Raw genomic sequence first — 24,518 nt, forward strand, 5'->3', positions numbered from 1 at the left:
GAAGGGGCGAATTTGAATTTATACAGTTGCACCATCATCAATCTTTCTCTCTGTTGGCCAAGAAGAGTCCTTGGGAAAGAGAGGTTGGGGAATAATAAATAAACGCTGGTACACCAGATTCTTGTGCACTTGCTGAATTTTCTCTCTTGGCAAGAAATTTGTGTGACAGCCACATCTGAGATGGTTTTCTCAAGTTCTTTTTTGTGGTCTTGCCACTCTTTTTTTTTGGATGTCTTTTGGACTTTTTTCTCCAGTCTCTTCCACCACCTTGTATATACACAATCTACCGCCAAATCTTGCACGTCATAACAATAAAACACCTACTTTACGTTGTTAACTCGTTTAGCCGCAGGAGGTGGTAGCCTCAGAGGAAGGCATCCTCATCATTGAAAAACAAACACGCGGTGGAAATCTTCCAGACAGCATCACAATGATCTCGTTTTCAAACAAATGCTGCAGAGGTGAAGAACCATCAAAATCTTGCTCCAAGATCTTGGATTCTGGGGAAACTCTCCCTATGTAACTCTATATCTTACTCATCCTTTGCGAGTGTGACAAATAATCTGGCAGGGAGAATTTGTCTTGTGCAAGACTTGGCGAGATTGAGTTGTAAGATCTCTTTTGGGTGGATTTCGGTAGCGAAAAAACGAAAAGATGAAGATTTTAGGGCAATGTATTACAAAAGATGGTAAAAATAAGAAGATTGGAAAAGGCAATCCAAGTCTCTTATTCAAATTTAATTTAATTTGAATTATTTAATGAGAAAAAATACCAATATTTGCGAAATAATGAAAATAATAAAGTTTACATAAAGAAAATTGGTCTTGCAGTGCAATGACCTACACTGTGAGAGAAAACCGAAAAAATTAAAATAACATTCCGGAAATGTTAATTTTACCCTGCAGTATTGATACGAAATCGGTGCAAATATTACCCTTTTTAGGTGTATTAGGGGTTAAAGTAACCCTTTTTCATGTTAATTTTACCCTTGAAAGGTGTAAAATTAACATTAAAAAATGTTGATATATTTTTACACCTAAAAAGTGTTAAAATTATGAGGAAAAAAAGTTAATCGCACCCTCTTTTTTTCCTCAGTTTATGGATATATTCCGAATAGATTTAATTCCACAAAATTTTTCAATTACTAGAGAATTTCAACTTGAAAAGGACAGATAATCCTAACCGGCTTATGTAGGTGAGATTCTTAACGTGAGCTAACTCGGAGTGCATGCAAATTCGATTTAGAGCTGAAATTGTGAGTCGCCATTCAGTTATCTTGAATCAAATTCGTGAAATTATACAAATTTTGTATTTAAACCAAAATATCAAGGATTTGGATGAACTGACAGAAAAGTGTTATATGGGTGAAATGTAGACCAGAATGTTCTCTATAATTTTGCTGTAGAACTTGATCTCATCGATTACTCAGAAGCCAAGATAAGCGAGGTTTTTTTGTTTCTTAACTCGTTTTTTCATCCAGAGTTCCCCAGGTAGTCATTTGTTGAACTTCAACTATATTAAAGAATTGTTGTCTTTTGTGGGACTTTCCATTTAAAACCCTATTTTAAGTGTCTTGGTGGAGTAGAGGCAGTCAAATTGGCATCTGAGTGATTTCAAAGCGTTATTATGGGAAAAATCAATTTTTTCACACTTAAACGGCAAAATCGGAGTGATAGCGTAGTCTGAGTGGAAAATGATGTATGGACGAAATGTAGAGACAAATGTCCTCTACAATTATGTCGAAGAAATCATCAAAATCGGTTCAGCGACAGTCGAGATAATTGAGGTTATGTGATATTGAAATTGGTTTTTCGACTGTGGCGCCCCTGGTGTTGGTCCCACGAAGTTCAAATATTCTAGAAAGTTGTAGCATTTGGTGAGATCTTTCGTTTAAGCCCTCATTCATCAAAATCGGTCACATAGAACCGGAGATATGATTTTTTGAATTTCGTGAACTTTGACCCCTCATATCTCCGGTTCTATTGAAACCACAGCGCGCATACGCACCATTTTGGAAACGTCCTAGACTGGACTACAACATACTAAAATTTCATTAACTTGCACAATGCCGTTTTTGAGAAAAGTGACTTTGAATTTCGATGAATTTTGACGCTATCACAGCGCCACCTGTGGTGACTTTTTGAACTTCCATCTGAAAGTGCTCATTGAGACGAAACCAAAAATGTAAGATTTAGGTCGCTATGTTAGTTAGAACTGGAGATAGAGGCCGGTCAATGTTCGAACTTTGACCCCTTATAGCTCGGGTCAGGGGTTTTAGATCGACTTAAGTTTTTTTTTGTTTGATAGGTATAATTAACGGCTACAACATACTAAAATTTCAGCCCGATGCACAATGGAATTTTTGAGTTATTTAACTTTTAAGATTTAAAAATTTTCTTTTTAATAATAGCACCCCTAGCGGTGGTTTTATGAACTTGCGATGTTAGAAGGGGGAGTGGCATTTTACGAGAGCTTTCCAAAAAGCCCTCACTTTTTAAATTCTGACAATTAGAACCTGAGTTATGGCCATTTTAAGAAATTGTTTTTGGACCCTTATAGCTCGGGTCAGGGGGGTCGGGGGACCTTAAGTTTGGTATTGATGGAAAGCTCTAAGGCCCAGCTATAACATACTAAAATTTGAGCCCGCTCGATGCCATAGGGGCGGAGCTATTGAGAAAACAAAAAAAGGGGGGTCTTCAAAATGGCGGAAGGAGGGGTGGGGGGTGGGGGGTCAATGCACCAAGTTGCAATTTTCACCCGATATATAACCTTTGCCGAAAACCGCAAGTCGATATCTTTTTTAGTTTAGGAGCTATTAAGCTCCAAAGAGCGGCCGGCCGGCCGGCCGGGAACGTAAATTAGCCACATATATATTCGTGATCAGGAAGTGCTGAAACACATTTTGGCCAAGTTTGAGGTCGATCGGACGACATGAAATTTTGTTAGGATTATAGTAGGTGAGATTGTTAAGAATCTCACCTAATATTTGTATATAGAGCGGACATTCTATCGCTTAACTCATTGTATGACCAATATTTGCAAAAGTTTGCAAAAATACCTGAAGATACGAGATCAAGATTCTATGATGGTCTTAAAATTGTTCACTTAAAGACTAAATAAAACAGGGCTTCAATGGATTAATAATTAAAAATTTTGCGGTTTGTTGTCGTATTTCCAAAAATTAGGTTACGTATTTTCGGCGGCGGGATTAATTAATCGAATTGATTATTAATGAATTCTTTAAAACTTCAATTTAAATTATCTTGAAAAACGCTTAAATAAGCATAATCTTTTCAAAGTTTTCTTTTGGTTTTTATAAATTTATGTTGATTCTTTTTATCTCAATTTGTATTAAAAAATACTCCAGAAATTAGCCTAATTATTTTTACACATTAAGATTATAATTATTGGTAAGTAAAAATTATTAATTCAGAATTATTAAAGGCTCTATTGATTTTCCTGCTTGAACACCACGAGAGAGCAGTTTTCACAATCCAATTTTTTCTTCAACTTCTCATCATCCTACAGGGGAATTCTGTAACGATTCGACAATGTCATATGACAAATTTTCGTAGTAAATTTGAAAGAAAGATAACGTTAAAGCCCAGGAAGCATCGAATGGACATATATCAAGGAACTATAAAGCTGTCAAGTAACTGATATGAATCTGAATTTTAATTATTTTATCTGATTTTAACACACAAAATTTACTATAAAATTTGTAAGATGACATTGTCATACAGTTACAGCATTTCTCTACTGCAGGGGTGAGCAAGAACCGTTTGAAGCCGAATAAACGTCAAAATAAGTTTGTCCGAGTAGCGTTTTGTCCAAGGGCCTATCAAGCCTAATAAAAAGTGAAGCTATTTTTCGCTTTTTTTTGCAAAAATTTTGCAAATATTGCACCGCAACTTAAACAAATTTGCTCGTAGTTCTTGTATTATTTCGGCGAACATTATGAAATATAATATGTATTTTTAGATAGCTTTTAATGCACGATTTCGAAATATATCAGACTGATAAGTCAATTCTCTTTAGGAAAAAACTTGCCAATAGTCTTCAATGCCGCCTCTATGAAAAAACGTATGAAAAAATGAAATGTCGAAAGGCTCCTGGTTTTTCCATTTACGTACGATTATCTTTTGACGTTTGTTTGGTTTCAAACGGTTCTTGCTCACCTTTGCCCTACTGGCTTCCAAACGATAAGAGATGTCGACTTCCGGTCTTCGGGGACACTCCTACAAGTCAATATCGTCTAGCGAACTAACTCATCCAAATCACCCCCACTCCTTCTATCTCTTTCAATTTTTTTTTGACTTTTCTCAAAATTGATCCTGATGATTTTGCACATTTTAGGAAATGTTTTAATGGTAGTTCAGCTGAACATTTCGTTCTTCGAAAAAAAAATCACCAATTAGGAGGAGGTCAAAATACAACCACCTTTTAGGGCCTAATTTTCAACGGATTTGATTAAATTTAGATTTTTTTGAAAGGTCTTGTAATTCTGAACCTGGCTGAATCTGTCACAATCGGTAATGGATCGGTAAAGTAACGGCATTAGCTCCTTTTTAAAAACACTGTTTTTCGCGTTTTCTCAGTTTTCTGACCCAAATAAAAGTGAAACAGTAAGAGATACCGACTTACGGTCCTCGGTGACCTTCTTAAAATGATATAATCTCGAAGCTAATATCTTTTTCCCCCTTCTTCTTTCAAACGTTCCCTATCTCCTTAAAATACGCCAAAAATGACTTTTTTAAAATCTTCTTAAAATTGACCCTGGCGATTTTGTTCATTTTTGGATGTGTTTTGAAGGTAGCCCAGCTTCACATTTCGTCCTTAAACACCTGGAAAAATCGTCATCTTGAATTATTCAAGGTCAAATGACCTAATTTCCACCCAATTTGATCAATTAACTAAGTAAAATGTTCATGATTTTTTTAAGTATCCTTTTCTTAAACAATTTTTAATTTCAAGTTGGTTTTATGATGATTTGTTAACAAATTTATAAACGACATTAATCTTTAATGCACCCAATAAATTTGAGAAAAAGAATACTCGTATAAGGCAGAGCTCGTTCTCGGGAGTTAGAGTAGCTCGCAAAGCCTCTGATGCTTTGGAACTTTCATTTAAAATTTTATTTTTAATGTGTTTTCAATATATACAAAGGAAAAAAACATATTTAGGGAATTCTCTTTTATGGGGGGTCACCGAAAACCGGAAGTAGATATCTCTTATACGGGCTTTAGACCTAACACTTAGCTGTATGGCTTAACTTCTCTAATATTTTATCACTGAAGATTTTTATGAAAATATTAACTTTTAAGATTTTGGGACCTTCGTAACTGGTCTAAACCTCTAGTCTGAAAACCGTATAACATATATTCCAGTAACAAGTTGAAAAAAAGCGGATTATAATAGTTCTCTTTCTTTGAGTTTGATCATTAAATCTCGTAAATAAGAAAAAAACATGGGAGAAAAGTTATTGCGTAGAAAGAATTTAAATTTTTTTAATCTTTAAATTGTGCTGTGATATTTGTTTTATTTTAAAAATTAACGCAACAATAAATTTTAAAGAAACATATTTTCTTTTAATTTGATAAGAAATCTATTAACGAATTTATATTTTTGTTATTTTCCTCAAATATAATGTACGCTTTGTAAAAAAATAGATTGTTTTTATTTTATTATTTGGAACAAAAATTCTATAAAATTTAAATTCGAAAAAAGTACAGGGAACAAAGAAGAATAATGAAATAAATAAAAGAGTAATAGAATAATTACTTTTTTTCATTTATCCAAACTAAAATGAAATAATTAACAAATTGAAAAGTAATTAAATAATAACAGATGAAAGAATATTTAATTAAAATTAAATTGAAAAAAAAACAATTGATAAAACAAACTCGAGACTAAATTATTTATTTTTTTGCTGCAATACAAGATTTTTTTCGTGATTTGTCAATAAAAATCATAAAAAATACTGGGATATAAAAGTCTTAAAGATAAAATAATTTAAATAGGTGTGATTAGGAATCACACCTAATTGTAGAGTAAGAAATCCTTTCTGAAACTCAGAGTTTGGGAAACGCATTTTGGATCAAGTCAAAAGTTTCACAGTAACTTAATAAGAGAACTTTACTAATTTACAAGAAAATAAATCTGATACAAAATCATTTTTAACAAGTGCTTAAATATTTAATCCCGTAGAGACTTTTAATTTCAAAACCAAATATTTTATGGTTTTTAACATAAAAATACATTTAAATATATTGAAAATTAGGTTCAAATATTAAAATTTCGATCATTGAAAGTATAATTTCGATTGGAAAATACTTACAATTAGGGGCAAGTTACTATTTTTTGTATTTCAGTTTTTGTTCCGTGCTTTCGTATAAATCTTTTTTTCGTTGAGAGTTTCATCTATGGAATTTTAACGAGAGCCTAGTTCTTTTAAATTTGTATAGAACCTATTCTACTTGGTATTTCGAGCTAGATATTTTACAGAGTGCCCCAGCAATGCTTTAAAGTGAATTCATGTAACGAAAATTTAAGTTTCGCAATCATTCCTTGACCTTTCTCTTCTGGGTGCTAATTTAAACTTATAGGCTTCAGATATACCTATATACGGTTTAGATATATGGCTTTACTTCTCAAGTTTCTTATCAAGGCAAGATTTTTGGGAAAATTTTGATTTAAGATTGGATATAGGAGAAACTGGGGCACCACCAAACACTGCGATTTTTTAATCGGGTATTCGACTTCAGAGGATAAGACCTATAGGAATTTATAGGCACTATAGGGATGCTTGTCCACTGAAGGAATGGTCGAGATAGTCCAAGTAGTTTAGAAATAAAAATTAGTGTTTGGTGGTACCCCGTGTTTGATGGTGCCCCAGTTTCCCCTAAGGGTAAATAATCCATTTAGGTTTTGGAAGAATACTAAAATTTATTATAATTTGGGATTTCGGGATGTTCCATCTGCAGTCAGTGATATATTCAGTAAATTATACTCAGCTTCTTGTCTCTTTAATCTATCAGTTAAAATTCAGTTTCTAAACACTAACTCACCCTATATCCTGATGACTTGAAGTGACACCCTCGCTTTGTGAGCGTTGACTTCATCCTCACGCAGAAAGCTCTGTCGTATCCCTTGAAAGCGCTATTTGAGTTGAGCGTCATTGAGGCGGCAACTACAAAGGAAAACCAGGAATTTGCATGTCAAAGTATCCTTTACAAGAACCGCCACGAATCCACTCACGATGATGCATTTCGAAGGGGAAGACATGATAGGCAAAATCGATAATTCTAGGAAGGTGAATAAATCTATTTTTCATCGTTATAAGAAACTTTCGTGTGAAACTTTGAAGCTCCCAAATCTATCTGGTCAAAGCAAATGATTGAGTCATGATGACGATGAGGTGTGAATTACAGTGCTTTGGTCAGAGAGGAGGAACAAGCGATCAGCGTGACTAATTCTCCATCGCTGATGATGGAGCATTTGGGTATCATTGACTGAAATCATTGTAATTTGATCATCTCTCTCCCTGATCTTGCATACGTCTAATGAGTGGACACGGAATCATTTCACGCTAATTTTCCCACACGTTAAAAGGGTGCGGGGAAAAGAAAGGGCGAATGAGATGCAGCGTGAAAGATGACTCCTGGACAAATACGACTCACCGTCAGGATTATTGGTACCTTGTGAGCCACCGCCCTCGTCTGAATTTCCCGAGGCCGGAGATGCAAGACCACCTTGTCCGGCGGATGCCAGACTCAGTCCAAACTGCTCAGCCACTTCCGCATGATCAGCATGGTGGACATAGTCAAATATACTGCTTCCTGTCATTTCCACCTGCAAAGAAGCCCCAACCAATTACAAGATTACCTTTTGCCATCAAAGTACTTCACTTTAAAGGAATTTGCTATTGACACACATTCTCCCTCGCCTTATCGACAATCTATCCAACTTTGGCCAGCTATTATTGGCTTTTCTGTGTCAATTGATATTTTGTATGCAAACCCCATCGTCCCGGGAATTATTCAGATGTACAGAGGAGCACAGAGTGGTGAAGACAACTCAAAAGCACAAACATTAAACTTGAAGATTCGGTGCGATGGCCAAGATGGCACCAAAATGATGCCTGGCTTGAATGGAAATCACCAAAAGCTGGGAGTGGATTTTTTTCTCTTCTTCACTACTCCCCCTCTTTTACATCTCAAGGTGCACAAATGTAACTTTCTCAGGTGTCTTCTATACATGGCACATTGCTGATAATATTTTTTTTCTCGGTATGCCGCCCCCAAAACAATTATAAATGTGTGATTTTGCTCACGTAGGAATTTTATAGATTCAGTGACGGAGAAAGAGGAATAAACAAAGCATTTCACCGTGAGCCGCGGAGGTCGGTAAAAATGTCTTAAATTGCTCAATGAGGAGAGAAGAAGCTTCTGATGTCGTGCTCCAATTGGGGGTTTGTCAGTCTACTTGCTGAGATCCTTAAAATATAGTTATCAATCGGTTTTTGCGAAAGAAGTGTTGCTTCAAGCTTTAGTAGGGAAAAGCTTTCAGGCTTCGCATATACTCTGCCTTCGAAAATTCTTCATTTTCTTCCCATATTTCTTTAATAAATCTCATCTAGTTTTTCAAGAAATGTGTAAAAAATTGAAGTGTTTGAATCCAGAGTATGGGCGAAGTCTAAAACTTTTCGCTACTTATTTTCACGTAGGGCGTTATATACAGTGTTATCGTATAACGTGATATATGGCTTAATCGTTCTAATTTATTATCCCTAAATTTTTTGGGAAAATTTTGATTATTGGAAATTAACGTACCAAAAGAAAAACCATTAAAATTATAAATTCAAGACCTTTAGGTACTAGGTCAAATCTGAGATCGGAAGCCCGTATACACGAAAAAACCATTGAATCATTCAAACATTATAAACCCTGATGGGGTTCACCGAAATAAAATTACAAAATCTAAATTAGAATTGGAGAAGCAAGGTAAATTGAAGAAATAAGGGTTGCAACCCTTATTTCAATTTCCTTACAGTGAACTGTCCACGGCGACTGATGCTCACTCACTGAAGTACTAGTGTTAATTGCAATAAGCAACAAAAGCGCCACATAACAACATTCAGTACCCGTTTGAGGATGGTAGAGGTTGGGCGTGTCATAGGAATAAAGGATTAGGATACGGCCGTCGACTGGGTTGACATGTGTCGCATAAACCGTAAGCTCTATACCATTTTGACGGTTTTTCAAAGTCAAAGGTTCTAATTGCTCTAAAGAGCGTATTTCACAATCGATTGGGGTAAGTTTAGATTTATTGGAAAGGCTTTGGAATTCCCAACAACTTAGTTACGAACCGGTTGTGCATCACCATTGAATTGCCAAGTTTTATAGGAGACTTGTTTCAATTTTCTTAGCAGAATTATTCTCATAACTCTCCCAGACCGATCTGGAGAAGATAGCTTAGTTCTCGTCAATCAAAGCAAGTGACACTCAAATCATCCAGTTTTTTTCGAACCCAGAATCGAACTGAAGAACCCTCGTTAACTAGACGAGTGCTAGTTTACGCACTCTATGCTATTGACTATTGCTATTGCTATTTTAGACGAGTGCAATTTTACGACTAAAGTTCGTAAAATTCCTACAATAATCCAAAGTACATGGACACCATGGGCTGCTGGCTTAATTCTACGCACCATACCGTTTCTAAATATCGCTACTCCGAGAGTAAGCGATTGTAGTTCACAAAGCAATTGGTTAAGGTCGTGTAGAAAGTCAATATCCTGTACAAATATTGCTTTGAAGATTAAGTACTTTCTATACTTCTGCTAAAGCAAGATAAACTTACTTAGCTCTTACTGTCAGTGACTCTAAATTATTGACTTATTCTAAAAAACGCTTCATCGGATTCTTCAATGCAAAAGTTGCTGTAAGATTTGGCATCTGTTCCATCAAAAAGATTGTTTAAAGACAGTGTAAAGTAGTGCTTCCGTTCCCTTTTATGTCCTGCTGTAATCCTGACGAAAACCATGAACGAGTCTCAGAGAAAAATTAGGAAGACTTGACCACTGATAAAGGCTTGGGGGAGACCGATCCGAAAGCTTTGTGTTTCTCAGAGTGATTGTTACTTTCCCGACGATTTCCGGAATCCCTTACTGTTGATTGCATTTCACGTCGGTTTATTCCCGCAATGAAGTACTGTTAAATATCGTTCAGTAAATTTTCTTTGTAATGAATGAATCATACAACGGAATTTTCGCATAAGAACGAAATGTAATACCAAAAAACATAGTTTTGGTGGTGAGGGGGCGGAATGGAGGAAAATGAGGGGCATATCAATGTTCCCAGGGTGGTCTTATGGCGGGTCCCGAAAGTCCCAAGTCTCTGTCTCTTACCGTCCGACCTCTAGGCGTATTAAAGACCGGACAAACGGGTAGACGGACAAACAGCGTGATATCAAAAACTCGAAACTTCGGATTTCCAAATTCTCCCAAAATAAAATACCTTTAAAAATCGAAATCGAGGGATTGTACTGTTTTCTCTGTAGAGTTAGTGCCAGTAATATAGCATAATTGTGATTGCTAACGCTAAGGTAGCGGTGAACATTACTAAATTACATTCACCAGATTTACAAGAGCTTCTATTTTTGATTTTTTGAGAGATTTTCACCTCAAAAGAAAATATTCTAATAAACAAAATGAATTTGATTGATTATACAAACTTTTATTTTTTAAGGTTATGTTATTTTGAATAACCTGCAAAACGAAGAAAATGCAGATCATTTCTGCACGTTTTACTGAATAAAATAAGTATATATATTTTTTGCTTGAAAGAGACGCACGAGATAAGTGAATTCCATTCCTTCTTAATATTTTCAATAAAATCAAAAACAGATTAATAGATGATTAATTCCTATTAACATAACCTCACATAATAACCTAAAAAACTATCTTTAAGAACTATTCTGTACAAAGTTAGTTTAATGTTACAGAAAATACAAATTTTTCATAACTAAATTGGTTATTGGTATGTAGGGGAAAGTGGGGTAGTTTCATACATTAGTTACTTTAGAAAATACACATTTTTGGGACAATCATCTAAGAACTGTGCTTAAAGTTTCCTGATAGGCAATATAAAAGACAAACTAACAGGGCTTAGTTAATATGGTTTATATTTGTCTACGATCCAACTGGGTGTATCTTCCCCGCCCTCTCTTATCATTAATGATCAACCTTTCATAGCTTTATTTTTTTTTCTTTATATAGTTAGTCAGGATAATTTCAGCCAAACTAATATTTAGAACTATGTCAATCTGCAATGTAATCATGCGACAAATGTTTAGGTTTAAGTTCTACTCAAATGATTTGCCCCTAATACCTTTGATGGCTTCCAAAGTGAATATTTCCCATATAACCCAGGAATGTGCGGGTGGAGGTACTGAAGCTTTTCAGACGCCTATTTTCATATTAATTCATTCACCAACTGCAGAGGTACCGAGTCACGTTCATCCAGTATGATGTTTTACGATTTCTCATAACACTTTTCTCCTCTTCCGAGCACAAATATTTCTCGCGCAACATAAGAAAACCAGGCGTCTCCATTGGCTATAAGGCTTCGCGATGGCGTCAGAATTAATTAATTTAACGGAAAAAACAGAGACAAAAATTTATTGGTGAAACATTGTTGCTCTTATTGGGCAATTCACACCAAAAAAAGAATGATAAATAAATTCAACAATTGCTCAAAGACAATCGACATGGTAATTTTGTATGGAAATCTTTCGCAACAGTGGCATTTGTCGCGATATTGCAATGTTTATTTGAGAAATTGGTATAATGAGGCAATTACTGGGGGGATTGAAAAAGTGGGAGAAGGTTTTCCATTTTTAGATAAATGTATGACAATGCGGGATTCTTTTTTTTTCTGTCTGACTTTTCGGGATGATAAAAAAAAAGACAGGCGGAGCTTTAGAAGAGAAAGTTGAGCTTGCTATTGGCCATAAACGGCGGAAATTGTGGGAACACCATTTGAAGTAAATGAAATTATTCGTGGAAAACGCATGCGTAGGACTTTTCTATGTTAGAGCATTTACCCCTCAATTGTTATACATATAAAAGCACAATTGTCGCATTGGAAGATAAATTGGTGGAATTACAAGGAAAAGTTCCACATAAAATAATCTCAGTGGAGGAAAATTTGCATTTGATATCAAAAGTGGGAAAGCTTTTGCATTTTGCTCTCTGCAGGCGATTATCGCTAACAATTTCTTTCAAGGAAAAATTACAACTAAAAATAAGTTTTCACCAATCTTGTGACCTAAAATGCAAATTTGAGAGTAATTTCTCAGAATTTCACTAGCTCTCACAGAAATGTGTGAAAAAAGAAATTCTGAAAGCTAGTGAAATATTTGCTGAAGAGGGTGAATTTTCGAGTGGAAATGCTCCATGTGCAAAAATATATAGTTTTTCCATCCAAACGTCCTGTCGACTTTTTCGTATTGATTTCTGCACTTGAGCCTCACGTGTCCTGAATCATCAATGAGGCAGACGATGGGATAATTAAAAAAAATCCTCCTTTCATCGCCCCAAACGCAAAAAAAAATACCATCCCAACGAGTTTCCCCAAAATGTTCACACATCAATGAGATGAGGTGCCTTGCTCGTTGATACTTTCCCGGACAATTGGATGAAATTTTCATGAGAATTGCAAGAGCTCTCACTTTCAGGAGTGGGTGGCATTTTTGCACATAGAAAATGGGGATTTTCTGAGAAGGGAATTCCAGTAAGATGAGAAATTTTAATATAAAGACGCCATCCGGTTCAAATGACATACACGACATTTTTATTGCTCAAACTTGGGGATGGATTGTTGCCTATTAAATAGAATTATTCCCATAGTTCTCATGCAACAAACACAAGCATAAATCTTGTTGAAAATTCTGCAGCATTTGAGTTATTTTGCGCTTAAAAGCTCATAATCATGGGCTTAAGAAAGATCTCACATTTTCTATAAATAGAAAATCCTAGGAAGGCAACTTTTTGACTAAAGTAAATACAATAATTAGAGCACTCGCTCTATGATGCAAGTGTCCCGGGTTCGAATCCCCTTTAGGTCACCAGGAATATTTCTGGCCTTAAAGGTGTTCCAAATGCATCCAGTGAGCTTGATTGCATTTGATTCCACGGGCATGGGACTGATAACCTCATCCCGTACAAGAAAAAATAATAATGCGTGTCTAGAAATCCCCTTGCGGGAAGGCCTTGTTTCTTCATGGAATGTTGTGTCAGCATTATTATTATTATTATTATTATTATTAAAGATAATAATCATTCTTAAATAATTTAATTCACGTAAACTTTAATTTTATTACACAAAATTTTAGATCTAAGCGTAGAAGTGGCAGTAAAATTTAGAACATGCATGTACTAAACCAATTCATGAAATATATTTCAGTTTTTGAATGTTTGGGTAAAACTCTTCAAAATTAAGAATAAGAATAAATTTTACAGTGCAGTGCATATTTATTGAAAATAATAAATAAATAAATTTTAGTACTTGTATGTACTAAACCTAGTCATAGACATATTTTAACTTTGAAATACTTGGGTAAACATTTTAAAAATAAGACCAAATATAGCTGAAACATAGGAAAAGTGTTTTTATATGTTAGAATTGGCGATGGTTTTGGATGTACTAAACAAATTCGTGACTAAAATTATCGATTCTGAAATGATTTTGTAATATAAATAGACCTAGAATATGTTATGTTCTCCATAATTTAATTTCAAATAGATGTCAAAGAAACAAGAAGCTTTACACTTATTAATCGCAGAGTTTACAACCTCGAGTACTAAAAGTAAGACAGACGGAGTTTTAAATAAACTAAGTAAAGTCTGAAGTAGAAAGAATGTAAGATAAGCCGGAGAGTAGGTAGAATATAAAGCCTATTTGATTTAATAATTGAATACGTAAGCTACGATAGGTTTATGACCCGGTTCATAACCGATAACTGTATTTTGAATAATATATTTTGAGTGATTTGTAATCCTGTTCAAATCGGTTTTGAGCCAGTAATGTACCCGTTATGAACCGATAAGTAATTTTTGTCCGAAAATCTGTTTTATTATGGTGTCTACACACGAGAAGCAATTTTCGTCAAAAACTGCCTTTTTTAAAATTCTGACGTTTCTGCCTACAAGGATAGGGGAAATTTTCTTTAAAAAGGCATTTTTTAAAGTGTAAAGTGTAGAGTCTAGTGTGTAGAGGCCTTTACTCTTAAAACTATTTTGAGCAATTTTTTGAGTATTTTATGAATCGGTTCAAATCGGTTGAGAACCAGTAAACGGTAAATGATGCGAAAGTACTTTTGAGGTATAGTATCTAAATCACGAGTTTGAGCATTTTACAAAGCATAAGACGCTTTGCCTCCCCCTTTGGCTAAATTTTTCTTAGGAAAAATTTAATTGTTTTATTAGGATCGGAGCTACGATATCCCCTCTAAATACGAAGAATAACAAAAACAGTTTTTCCTAGATGGGTGCAAAAATCTATTAAAAATAAAAGCATTTTCGTAAAAGCATTGGACATAAACAATGTGAGAAACCATGAGAACTCATACACAAAATCGTTCCTTGTAATGTTATTTCTGCTTTTAAACTAAAATCAGAAATTTTTTGAGTTCTAAAAATTTTAGTACTATTTATAAACTAAACATGATTTTGACTTTTCGGGATTTTAGGTTTCGGAATTCCGCTTTTCGGGATTTTGACTTTCGGGATTCTGGCTTTTTCAGGATTTTAGCAGATTCGGCATTTTTACCCATTCGGGATTTTGACCCTTTCGGGACGTTGAATATTTGGGATTTCGACCCATTCCTATATGGATTTTGGTTTTTGAAATTTGGCTTTCGGGTTGTTGGCTCTTCGGGGGATTATGGCATTTCGAGATTTTGACCCATTCGGAATTGTGATCCACTTAGGATTTTGCTCATTCACGATTTTAGCTTTCGGTATATTGGCGTTCGGAATTTTGACTTTTTCTGGATATTGGCCTTCAGAATTTTGGCTTTTAGGATTAGGACCGGGACCATTATTATATTTTAAATTAATAATACTAAAAACTTTAAAGTTTAAAAGTTAACTTTTATCTAAGTATTTTATTTGCAAGAAAATGCTTTAAAAACTCAAGATTTTATAATGGATGCAATAAGTAAATAGCTATTGCGTCCACCTCTGTCTTACCGTTAATAGCCATCTCCAGGAAAAATTGGTAGATGCTTACTTTGTTAGTTCGTGGCTTGGATCAACAACTGTGCTTACTGTATGCGCTTTGGATCTCTATTCCAAACAACTGCAATTTTTAACTAATGCAGATACAAGGGAAATTCAGTTAGCGCAGTTGCTGATCCAATCGATGTTGAGTTTTATTATTTAAAAAGCTCACTCTATGGACCGCTTTCTTATTCGGATAATTGGGAGACTGAAAGATCACTGTTTCGTTATTCGGATCGATTTTTTTTTTAAATTTGTTACTGGACGAATTCCTTACATCTATAAGATTAATCATGGATGAGTCCTTAACTTTATTTTTTTAATTTTTCATTTACATTTCTTTCATTTTTTATCCGTTTCTGTATCGCATTTTTGAGAAGTTTTCTTAACAGTTCTCAAAATGTTTCCTCATTTAACACTTTTCGCATTGCGATCTGATATAATAGTGCTATTCCAATGAAAAATGCACATGTTGCTTTAGTACTTTACTCATCTTAAGTGCTTCTACATAATTAACAATTTTTGTATTGAGTCCTGTCACGACTGTTTGGTGATTTAGGTCACGCTCACGCCAAGGAGTAGGGAAAACAGTCGAGACAAGAATCAGCACAAAGAAAAGTCGATAATGCAGAAGCACTTGAGAACAGTAAAGTGCTAAAAAAACATGTTCATTTTTGGAATAGCACCATAAAGCTTGCTGTCAAAAAATGTTAATATGCCGTTTGCTTTTTTAATGATTATACAACATTCAAAAAATTATTTTGGATGTGAATTGTAGGAATTTTCAAGGCTTTCCCAATATGCGTAAAAGATATATTTAGACGATATTGCTGAATAAATAAAATAGTTTTAAAGGAAGACAGAACGCAAAGAGGACATAGAAGAAAAATTATCTGACTCGTCATTTTGATTGTCTCAAATGGTTGACAGAGCTGTCATATGCGTCATAGTGACATCTTTTTATACTAAGTTGTCAAAATAATCGGTAAAGAAGTTTCATCGCTAGGTAAAAAACATTTGGATCCTTATCTAGTTCCTCAACTAAATATCGACCGAATTTTAGTACAATCCCGTAAAACCGTATAAAGACTCAAGTTAACTGCAAGATACGACACAAAACAAAAAAAAAGAATTGTAAGCTAATAATAGTGAAAGACACCGAATTAAATGCCTTTTATCTCTGAAAAAATGCTTAGAGCAGAACTTATTTCCCAACTTGGTATAAATTCAACAAACAAGAGATATATGAAGTTGCCTCATTCTTGGTCATTCTTTGCCACATATAAGCGCGAAATAGTTGGTGTTTCCTATTGGGATCCTCAACATTGGGTAATGTATGTACCCCAAAGAATCTATCTCTCATCTCTCTATGTGTGTATATATGGCAATCCTCCCCAAATGGAAGCTCCATGGAACAGTTGGGAGAAATCCACCCCCAAATTCGCATCGGAGTCGCGTCTCTCTTGGCGATAGGGTAGAATTCCAGTCACGTTTCACACTGCTGCGTGCCACCCATTCGTAATTTCCCACCCGAGAGTCTTTCTCCCGACGATCCCGACTGGGGGATCCTATCCCGCTTACTCTTCCTACGAGATAGAATCAACACATCCCAGAGACGCTTTTCCGAGGCGCATTTACCATGGAGCTTCCAATTTCCACCAGTGTGCTGTATTATGACTTTCTGACGGCGAAGGCGCTTTTCGGGGAGAATAGCTGGGAAGGGAGTGTGGGAAATGTGAGAGCTTTTGGAGCGCTTTTAGCATCTTCCACGGGTGAAAGTCACCAGCAAGTTGTAGGGGGTGGATGGTGTGAGAATGGGATGAAAATGGAAATTATATTGTACTTCAAAATTCACCATAGCTTGAAAATTTTCTTCTGCATGATGAGCAAACCCTTAAGACATTTTCACACACAAAACTCCTTCTTTTCCGAGAAATTGTGCCACTCTCGATAATTGCAAACATCTCTCTGAGCTCCCAGAGATACCAGAGATTCCCCATGATATGGAGATTCCCTGGTAGAAGCTCAATTTCGTGGAGTTTTATTAACACCTCCCCCGCGGCAAAAGAAGCACCCCATATCGTTCATATATATGAGGATCTTGAGATATGTTTGGGTAAAATGGTGAGGATTAATTTGTGTCGTTTCATGAAGGGGAGGATGAAATGGAATTGTGACTCACCTGTGATAATCCTAAGTATATTGAAACTGTTTCTGAAATGTACAAAAATCTACCGTCGGCAGCTACAGCTAACGCAAAACCATCCAGTGACTGTTGAAGAAAATCAAAATAAAATATATAGAAGAAATCTTAAAGAGAGGAAAGCTTTTTATGTCTATTTACATGAGAAGATAAAATTCAAATATTTGTATTTTTCAATTTTTAGGAGCTTATGCAAAAAGAAGTTTATTTTGAATTGAGTTCAAATATCCTTAGTGACATTTTGATTGTTTAACAAGATACTTTCTTGAATACTTTGACCATTTTTTACTATTATCATTTTAGTAAGTTCATTGGCTACATTTTTACGGAAAAATGTTTTCACTATCCAGTGTAAAATTGTCAAGAATGGACCGACATTATCAAACTTTTTCACCTCATGAGGGCACTGTTTTCCGCTACGAGAGGCGCTGGAAACTGTTCTCAATTTTTAATTACAAAACTTTTAGTCGCAAACATCTGCCAAATTGAATAATAAAATTAAAAAAAAAATTGCTATGGATATTTTTGTTTATTTAATTAAGAAAATTTTCGTTAAATTTTGAAAAATTGTCGTTAAAGCTGCTTAGAATAGCGTATAAACTTGTTGATTATTTGGAATTGTTTTAACTACTATATGTTGACCTTTGGTAAGCCTTTAACTTTAGATAAATTTTAAGACATAGGTAATGTGTTGGAGTTGAGATGAAAAACTTTTATTAGTTACAAAAACTTAAACTCATTGCTCAAATTTTCACAAAAGGCGTATTTTTCTTTTAATGATTTTATTCCAATTAACAATTAACATATTTAGCACTTTACTGTTCTCAAGTGCTTCTGGATTATCGACTTTTCTTTGTGTTGGTTCCTGTCACTACTATTTGGTGGCTTACACGGGGTGGACTGGGAAAAAACAGTCGAAACAGCGACCAACACAAAGAGAAGTCGATAATGAAGAAGCAGTTTAGAACAGTAAAGTGCTAAAAATGTTCATTCAGAAGAATTCCTCTTTTCATTTTTCATTGGAATAGCACCATAATTTTTTTTTTCACAAGATACGTATTCTTAAATCAAAAAAGGTCGTAAAATATAGGAAAAACAAACTTGAATATCTATACTTAAGCTAAATAAAATTTATGAATTAAAAATAAATTTAATGTTAAATATTTATGTCTATCAACTTTTCAATTTTTATTTTTGTTTATATTTTGATGCTAAAATCGGTAATTTCGAATCGAAGAGCAACTAAATTCTATCAATTAGAATGGGAGTTAAATTTTATCGTATGTATCAACTAGGGTGAAAGGAACACCTATTGACACTTTAAAAAGTCGTGTCAGGATTTTTTGACACTCTATTCTGTACCATTTGGTGGAATACGATATTTGAACACTTATCCTTATCAGAAAACGTAGACTAAGGAAAAAAACATCATATTAATTTACATTTTATGAGACACTTTTAATAAATTTCAAGATTTTGACAAAAGTGTCAATAGGGGTACCGTGTGGAAGAGGTGTTCTATCGAACCTTTAAATAAAATAAAGTATTTCCCGAGATACGTATTATTAGAAATAAAATACGAGAAACAATTGTAAAATATCGGAAGATACGTTTGAATTTTAGACTCAAGATATAATAATAAATTAAACAATAAATCAAGAAAATTTGAAAAAATATTTATTTAAACATTTATAAAATTTAAATTTCGTTATTATATTTTTTATGATGCTACAGAACATTAAAACGTTTAATATTGATTTCTTTATTCGAAATAAATTTATTAAAAAAAAACTTAATTTTTATTTGTTAGCATCACGGAAGTCAAATCTAGAAGTCTGTCTGATAGTTAGAAAGGTCTTCAAGGTAGATATTATTTCTTTTTCTAAAATTGAAATTCGATTTCGATTTTTTAAACTCGCATTTCTAGGAGTGATTCTAGAAACTTGAGATGTTGAGAAGAGCTACAGAATTTTACGACTTTTTTCATTTGCACAGCTAAGTATATCAAATTCTAAGTATCAATTGGAGCCGAAGATAAATTTCAATCTTTTATGCTTCCGGCACAGTTTCAGATCAGAAAAATTTCATGAAATCAAAATTCGCGTCCCTTTTTTTCTCAAGAGATTTACATCAGTGTGTCCCATTTTTTTCGGACTCAAAATTGGGCTGAACTAAATTTAATTGGGTGTGACGTCCAAAAGAAGAAAAAGAATGCGAAAAAGTAGGATAAACATGCAGAATCTTTGAAAAGGAAAGGGATATGCATTTTGACCTTATGAAATTTTCCTAATCTAAAAGGTGTGTCGGAGCCATTGCATAGTTTTGACATCAACTATTGTCGTAACATCATTATTTCGATTTTCTGCTGTGTTTTTCCATTTATTCTATAAAATTTGGATATTTATTTGGACTGTAAAATTATATATATTTTTTATAAATCCAAAAATAAATCAATCCAAAGAATCAAAAGGCGTAGTAATTTAAATTTTTTCCAACTCCCAGTAACTCGGATCAGAAAGGATCAATTGGGACTCCGATACATTATATACGAAAGAACTAAAATCCAACTAATTTTAATCACAATTATTATGGCTCTGGCACACCTTTTAGATCAGGAAAATTTCATATAGTCGAAATTTACATCTCTTTCTTTTTCAAACATTTTCCATATATATCCTATTCTTTCAGACTCTTCTTCTTCTTTTGGTTATCACACCAAATTAAAATTAGTTGAATCGAATTTTGAGCAAAACATTTAAGAAGGAAATGGATGCGAATTTTGACTTTGAGAAATTTTCCTGATCTGATTTTCACAGTGAGCATTCTTTAACTTTTCCTTGATTTTCAATCAATTACCGTTCAGTCGAAAAATATTTAACGAGATTGCAATAGCAAGAACATAGCAAAAGAAACATAAATTCAATATAGATTTTAATCACCTGCAGAATGTGAGTCCCTTGGTGTTGCTCAAATAAATCTAAAGCTAATCCTGCTGGTGTTCGCCTCGAGGAAGCACCTGAAATTGGAGAAAAAAAAAGAAGGAGAGGGATGTTAGAATTCTATAGAGATGAATAAAATTTTGCCCATAAAATTCCACCCTCTGAAAATTCCACAGGCCAGGGAGGGAATCCCATTTAATCCTGATTGGCTTATTGTGTGTCAATCGACCCCGGAAATAAGACCGATAATAATAATATAGATGAGAAAGTACTCAAAGGGTTGTGTTTTCATTTCTTGTCGCTTCGAGGGTGCAAATATACAACTCTTATTATTCTCTTTAACTTATTTTGGGGTCAATGGATTGGGAAATTTCTGGTGCATAGTGCACTAAATGAAAATGACCACAGGCGACACTCTGGGGCAATTGATTGTCTGTACATTGCAATTTTCACCCTTTCTGACCAAGCTTTTCCACTAAAGGATTTATCTAATGGAAGGGTTGCTGACTCTTCATCCTCTCCATCCTCTTCATTTATTGCTGATTTTTCCCAATTCATTTGAGAAAATTCAGGAAATTCTTATGAGATATTTAGCAGATCTTCCTTGAGGATAAATTGCTGAAGAGCATTCCAATTTTCCCTCCACATCCAATTGAGACATGGGAAAGACAATAAATTACAATCGTGCAAATTATTCACGAGACTCGAACAATGTTGTATATGCGATACATAAATTATATGCTCTTTGCATATGATAAATGTCACCATCCCCTTGAGTGTCTTCCCTAAATATTAACCCATATAAGGAAGAACCAAGGATGATATATTGGAAGAAGACTGAGAGATTTTTCCGATCACAGAACAATTCATCATTTAATAGCATGATAAATATTTAATTTCGTACCAATATTATCTTTTGGGCAATATATAATAAAAAGAAAGACGTGCAATAAAATTCACCCTCGCGCTTCTTTTTCGCCCCAAAAATTATGTATTATTTGGAGAAAGGCAGGAGAAATTGCAACAAATGACAGTAAATTACTAATTTATACAATATCCCCATCCTTACCAAGTATTGAAAATAATTCTGGTGAATTGAGCATAAAAGAACCATCCCTTCATGCAATTGTTGATTATTGTGTCATAATCATGGATATTTTGCGCTAAACCGCCACACTCCGAGAAACGCCCTTTCTTTCATCACCAGCTGCAATATCAGACGCAATCTTTAATCGAATTTCCAATGCCTCTGACAGTTGCACAAAACTCTACAACCAAAACTCAAACGTGCCCCAAACTCTTGCAAGAAAATAGTCTCAAGGTGAAATTTAGTGGAAAGTTTTCTTCAATAAAATCTAAAATATAGCTTTCTCTCGAATCCAACCCCCCAAATCAACGATAAATTGTGTCTATATGGGAAATGATGGAAGATGGCCTGAAGGAGTGCAGTTGAAGCATCTTTCTGATTTATCCCATTTCCACTCGAATTGATCCTGAGTTAGAGAGCAAGAAAATACCAAACCCTCTGATGAATGTTTCTAGGAGAAATTTGCATAATTTGCACTCGAAAATCACCCATGACAAGTGACTCCGAGAGGAAAACAATATTGTCAGCGATTTTTCATTTATGTACCACCCCCAACAATTTTCAGGAAAAGGATGAGGGAGGTCAAATTGTACCTTCTGCAAGAGTTGACTTTTAAAATTGGCATCAATTTGAGGGACTTTCTGCAGAGGAAAGGAATTCATAAAGGCAGCTCTAAAAGATCTTGCACTCGCACTAAGGTTTACTTAATATTGTAGGGCGATATCTATACCCGTTTAGCCTTTAACCCTGTAACTTATAAGAGAATATTAGACCATTACTGCTGCAAATTTTACCAAAATTAATTATCTTTCATGCAAAGGTTTATCGAAAACCTATTGGTGTTGATAAATTCCTTTTTAAAAATTTCGTTTCTCATAAACATTCGTATTTAGTACACTTTGCACTACCTGGTACCTCTCGTACCGGTTTCACTTCGTTTCTATAGGCAATACTAAAAAAATAAATAAAAAATTAAATTTTGTTTCGATATATCCGAACCCGGTGCACTTTATCCCTGGATATTTTATACTTGATTAATTCGGATCCAGTACTTTTCGTTTCTAAATACTTAGAAGCATGGGTTTTCGTAACTGGGTATACGTCGTTCCAGAACATTAAATACTTAAATTTTCCGTACCTAGTTCACTTTCCGTCCTCTAAATTTCTTACTGGGATTTTAACGCTTGGGACATTTTGTTTTCAAAAATTTTGTATCCCGAACCGATAATTCCGCTTCCGAAATATTCGAACCCGGAGTACATTTCTTTCCTTACGTTTCTAAATATTTCAAACCCGAGATATTCGTATCTAGTATATGCTTTGATTCTGAATATTTCTTACGCGGGTCATTCGTACTTGCCATGTTTCGTTCTTGGATGAATTTCGTTCCTATTCATATTCGGAATTTCCATACTTGGTTCGCTTTCATTCCTGTAATTTTTTTAGTTAGATTTTCACACTTGAGATATTTCGTTTCCAAAAATTTTGACCCTTTCTGTAAATTTTATTTTTGCATAATTTGGATCTGGTACATTTCGAACCCAAACCCCCCTAAATATTTCGAACCCGATGTATTCGTAACTGGTATACGTACGCTTCGATCCTGAAAATTTCTCATTGGGATCTTTCCTACTTGACACATTTTATTCTTGGATGCATTTTGTTCCTTAATATTTCTTATTCAGAATTTCGTTCTTAAAATATTATTTTTTTTTTAAATATTTTGCTCCTGATAAACATTGTATCTCGAATTTTCGTACCTGAGTACGCTTCGTTCCTGGATGTCTTCTTACAGAACCTTTCGTACTTAACAAATTTAGTTCCTGGTACGTTCCGTTCCTTTAAACCTCCTGGTACATTTTGTTACCAAAAATTTCGTATGCGTTCATTTTTGTAATATTCAAAAGTTATTCCTGGTGAATATCGGTTTCAGAAACATATTGTTTCCAAATTTTTGTACTGGGGTACACTTTGTTTTTAGAAAGTTCTTACTGGATTTTCCGTACTTATTGATACATTTCTTATATGAAATTTTCGTATCCTAACTTCTAAAACTAAATATTCGATTCGAAAACTTTCTACAATTGAAGTTTATACTGTACCGACCCGTTCGGATTCGAAGGTAAATAAAGAGAATTATCTAAAAATCCGCTGGAAGTTCGAAAATTTAAAATTTTAAAAAAATTGTACAAAAGTGAATAAGTTCATGATAAGGACATTTATTTTGATGGAATGTAATTAAATAAATCTTTACAAAAATTCACTTTTTGCGGCAAACGCTTACGGATTGTTGTTGACGTTGTTAACGATTGAAGTGTCAAGGAATACTGTAAATTCGAAATACAAGAATAGTCAGGGTCAGGGCTAAAACCGTGAATATGTGAAACTTAAATTTAGACCATTTAGACTTTCGCTCGATTTTCGAATAGGTTTAGCTTGGCTTTGTCTCTTTAAAAGGTTATTACTAAACAGATCTTATCGTGTCCCCGAAATATTCGTACATAAATTTTGAACAAATTTTTTTTTACTTTGTCGTGTTTTGTGAACAATAGACCAGTAAAAAAAACAGAAATTGAATTTTTGATTTCAAAAAGCAGTGGACTTGTGGCATACTTCGAAAATGGCATTATAATAGGTCAAAAATTTTCTTACATGAATTGTCTGAATTGTGCTAGACTGTATCACTTCATTAAGAGAAACAAAATAAAACAATTTTGTAAAAGTATACATTTCTCACAAAAATAGTCATCAGAAGTCCATTTGAAAAAGAAAATAGGAAAAGAATATCTCTGGTACTCCTCTCAATCGATTATAGTCCTCAGGAAGATGAAGTGAAAAGTACTTCAAAGGAAGAAACGAAACTTCCTGTGTACCTCTCTCCTCAATCGCCCCCAAAGAAGCCATGTGAATGAAATGTTCATGATTGGGAAGGAGAAAGAGTGGCTGAGATGGCTCATGTACAAAATGGTTGAAGACATTGTTTAAAATTCAGGCAGTGCTTCTTGAAAA

At 34.3% G+C, this 24,518-nt stretch overlaps 2 protein-coding genes across 16 annotated transcripts in view; one reads left to right on the forward strand and one right to left on the reverse strand.

The window, feature by feature from the left end:
- The window catches only part of LOC129809790 (transcription initiation factor TFIID subunit 8), a 139,107-nt gene that overhangs the window by 25,209 nt on the left and 89,380 nt on the right, over positions 1 to 24,518 (forward strand). The window lies entirely within an intron of this gene.
- LOC129809772 (protein trachealess) overlaps positions 1 to 24,518 on the reverse strand; it is a 205,704-nt gene that overhangs the window by 9,604 nt on the left and 171,582 nt on the right. For 9 of the 12 annotated variants that reach the window (XM_055859849.1, XM_055859847.1, XM_055859845.1 and 6 more), the window contains 4 exons: positions 20,423 to 20,499; positions 17,463 to 17,552; positions 7,680 to 7,851; positions 7,068 to 7,189 (listed from right to left, as the gene is read on the reverse strand). In XM_055859849.1, coding sequence (XP_055715824.1) covers positions 7,068 to 7,189; positions 7,680 to 7,851; positions 17,463 to 17,552; positions 20,423 to 20,499 — 461 coding nt within the window. The remainder of the gene's footprint in view (positions 1 to 7,067; positions 7,190 to 7,679; positions 7,852 to 17,462; positions 17,553 to 20,422; positions 20,500 to 24,518) is intronic. The other 3 variants (XM_055859855.1, XM_055859850.1, XM_055859846.1) reach the window with 1 other exon arrangement.

The sequence above is a fragment of the Phlebotomus papatasi genome, chromosome 1 (genome assembly GCF_024763615.1).
Source record: "Phlebotomus papatasi isolate M1 chromosome 1, Ppap_2.1, whole genome shotgun sequence".
Taxonomy (NCBI): domain Eukaryota; kingdom Metazoa; phylum Arthropoda; class Insecta; order Diptera; family Psychodidae; genus Phlebotomus; species Phlebotomus papatasi.